General features: G+C 55.1%; 1 protein-coding gene across 1 annotated transcript in view; it reads right to left on the reverse strand.

The window, feature by feature from the left end:
* The window catches only part of PADI4 (peptidyl arginine deiminase 4), a 41,083-nt gene that overhangs the window by 11,661 nt on the left and 26,939 nt on the right, over window positions 1-2,483 (reverse strand). The window contains exon 9 of the mRNA XM_008048251.1: window positions 983-1,094. Coding sequence (XP_008046442.1) covers window positions 983-1,094 — 112 coding nt within the window. The remainder of the gene's footprint in view (window positions 1-982; window positions 1,095-2,483) is intronic.

The following is a 2,483-nucleotide window of genomic DNA, read 5'->3' on the forward strand; positions in this document are numbered from 1 at the left end:
GGCTGAGGCGGAAGGATCGCCGGAGCCCGCAGGTCGAGGCTGCGGTGGCCAGGAGCGGCCGCTGCACTCCAGTCTGGGCGACCGAGTGAGACTCCAACTCAAAAAAATAAAAAGAAAAAAAGAAAAATGGTGCATGTCAGCAATGTCACACAGTTTCACCGTTTTCCACGGTTCAGAAAGGTGGATGATGAGAAAAGACAAGGGGGTGTTGCCTGGGGGGTTAGGAGAAGGGGGGACTGGGAAGCTGGGGTGGGGAGCATCTGTGCTGGGATTCGCGGCAGGATGTGGAGGTGGGGGCTGGGACGGGGAGGCTGTCCCAGGAGGCTCCACGGGGGTGCCCCGGGGAAGGGTAGAGTGCCCAGGCAGAGCGAGGGAGCGGCGAGGCGGCAGAGTGCAGCCCACCAACTGCCCTCTGGCCCCGCCCAGTGCTGGGTGCTGGGGTGCTGAGCTGGGCGAGACTCTGTGTGAGTCTTTGGGGTGTTCCTGACTTGAGGGGGGCCGGCATGGAAACAGAGAATGTCAGTAGAGTGTGGCTGGGTGCCGCAGCAGGCTGGCCCCGGGGAGGGTCCCAGAAACAGACTGAGCGGTAGGCGTGGGAGCCATGGAAAGTGCTGGAGCAGGGGTGTGGCCAGGTCTGGTGGCGGAGTGGCCGAGCCCAGGAAGGACAGCCTGGGGGGAGGGTCATCGAGGAGGCCGCTGAGGGCCAACCTCCTGACTTTGCATTGTTTCCCAGGCTGCCTGAGAGTTCTCAAGCAGGTTGGTGGCTTTCACCTGGGTGACCCCGGGGGGCCTGCTGCACATATTAGATGAACCGTTTGCCTGGGCCCCCTTTCGCAGGGACCCTCAAGAGTTTCCTACCTCCCCGTCCATCCAAGGAAGGGTGGCCTTCAAGGCACTAGGCCAAGCCCCAGGAGTCCAGGTCCCCCAAGTGTCCTTTGGTCCTCAGGGACCTTCGTCCTGCCTGCCGCTCAGGGCCACACACCTGCATCCACTGGTCATCCATGTTCTCCTCCTCGGGGCAGATGGTCAACTTGCATTTGGTTTTCTTGGCCAGAGTCATCACTGCCTTCAGGAAGTTCTCATTTTTGAAAATCCTAGAGAGAGAGCAGAAAAGCACCCTGGGCTTTGAAGTTTGGTCTGCAGGGATGGGGAGGGACACTCGGGTGCTCAGGAGATGCCTGTGGCCTAGACGGAGACTCCTGGCTCACCTGGTCTGTCTGCTCTTAGCGAGCATTATTGTAACTGAGTATCTCAGCCTTAAAATATATTTTAGGCTGTGCACAGTGGGTCACGCTCATAATCCCAGCACTTTGGGAGGGTGAGACAGGAGGATTGCTTGAGCCGAGGAGTTTGAGACCAGCCTGGGCAACATAGTGAGACCTCGTCTCTACAAAACAATTTTTAAAAGTAGCTGGGCATGGTGGCATATGTCTGTAGTCCCAGCTACTCGGGAGGCTGAGGCAGAAGGATTACCTAAGCCCGGGAGGTTGAGGCTGTGGTGAGCTGTGATTGTGCCACTGCACTCCAGCCTGGGTGACAGTGAGGCCCTGTCTCAAAAAAAAAAAAATGTATTTTAAAGGTTTTTCTCTCTTTCTTAATTTTAAACCTTGAAACATGTTTAAGAAACTTATTTTCTCCCTTTAACTACCAGGCACTCTCTTGCACCATGCAGGCTTCTTTGACTGTATGCTTGCTTAGCATTCCCAGGGGCTTATCTTGAGACAGCCTGACTGCAGGATCCTCTGACTTGGGTCCCAAGATGATTGATCCACAGCTTGTCTTCAGCAGAGATAACACCCACCAGGGCCCCAGGAGGAGCACCACCCAAGATAAGCCATTGGAACAAGACACACACCCTGTGCCATGCCTGCATGTTTCCCCATACCAAGTTTCCCCTTCTAAACCTTTGCACTCAGCCTAAAAATCTGAAATGGTTTATTTGTGCCTGGCCATTTCCTCATCTGCTGCTTTTGGAATAAAATCACCTTCCTTTCACTACATCTCATGCTGGTTGATTTTAGTGTGCAAGTAATGAGTGGCCAAGCTGGCATGGGTTACATGATCTCATTGAATCCTGACAACCATCCGTGAGGCAAGAACTAGCAGATATCCCTTCCACTAACAGGAAGGCCAAGTCGGGGGGGCAGGGGAGTCACACCAGCTGGGAACAGTGCTGGGATTTGAACCCAGGCCTCATTGGCTTCCTGACCACCAGGCTACTCTTTCTTTCTCCCCTGAAGCAATCAGAAGAGGAGAGAGGGGAAGAGAAGTGCATTTCTCAGGGCTCCCAGTCTGCAGGATGGATGCCTGGGCCTCCCCAGAATGCAGAAGGGGCCCATCCTCAGAGACAAGACCCAGAGGCTCAGAAGTTGGCCGGACAGATGCAGTTTATTTATTTATTTTTTTTGAGTTGGAGTCTGACTCTGTCACCCAGACTGGAGTGCAGTGGCTGCTCCCGGCCACCGCAGCCTCGACCTGCTGGG

The sequence above is a fragment of the Carlito syrichta genome, unplaced genomic scaffold, assembly GCF_000164805.1.
Source record: "Carlito syrichta isolate Samal-C Ts95f unplaced genomic scaffold, Tarsius_syrichta-2.0.1 Scaffold123281, whole genome shotgun sequence".
Taxonomy (NCBI): domain Eukaryota; kingdom Metazoa; phylum Chordata; class Mammalia; order Primates; family Tarsiidae; genus Carlito; species Carlito syrichta.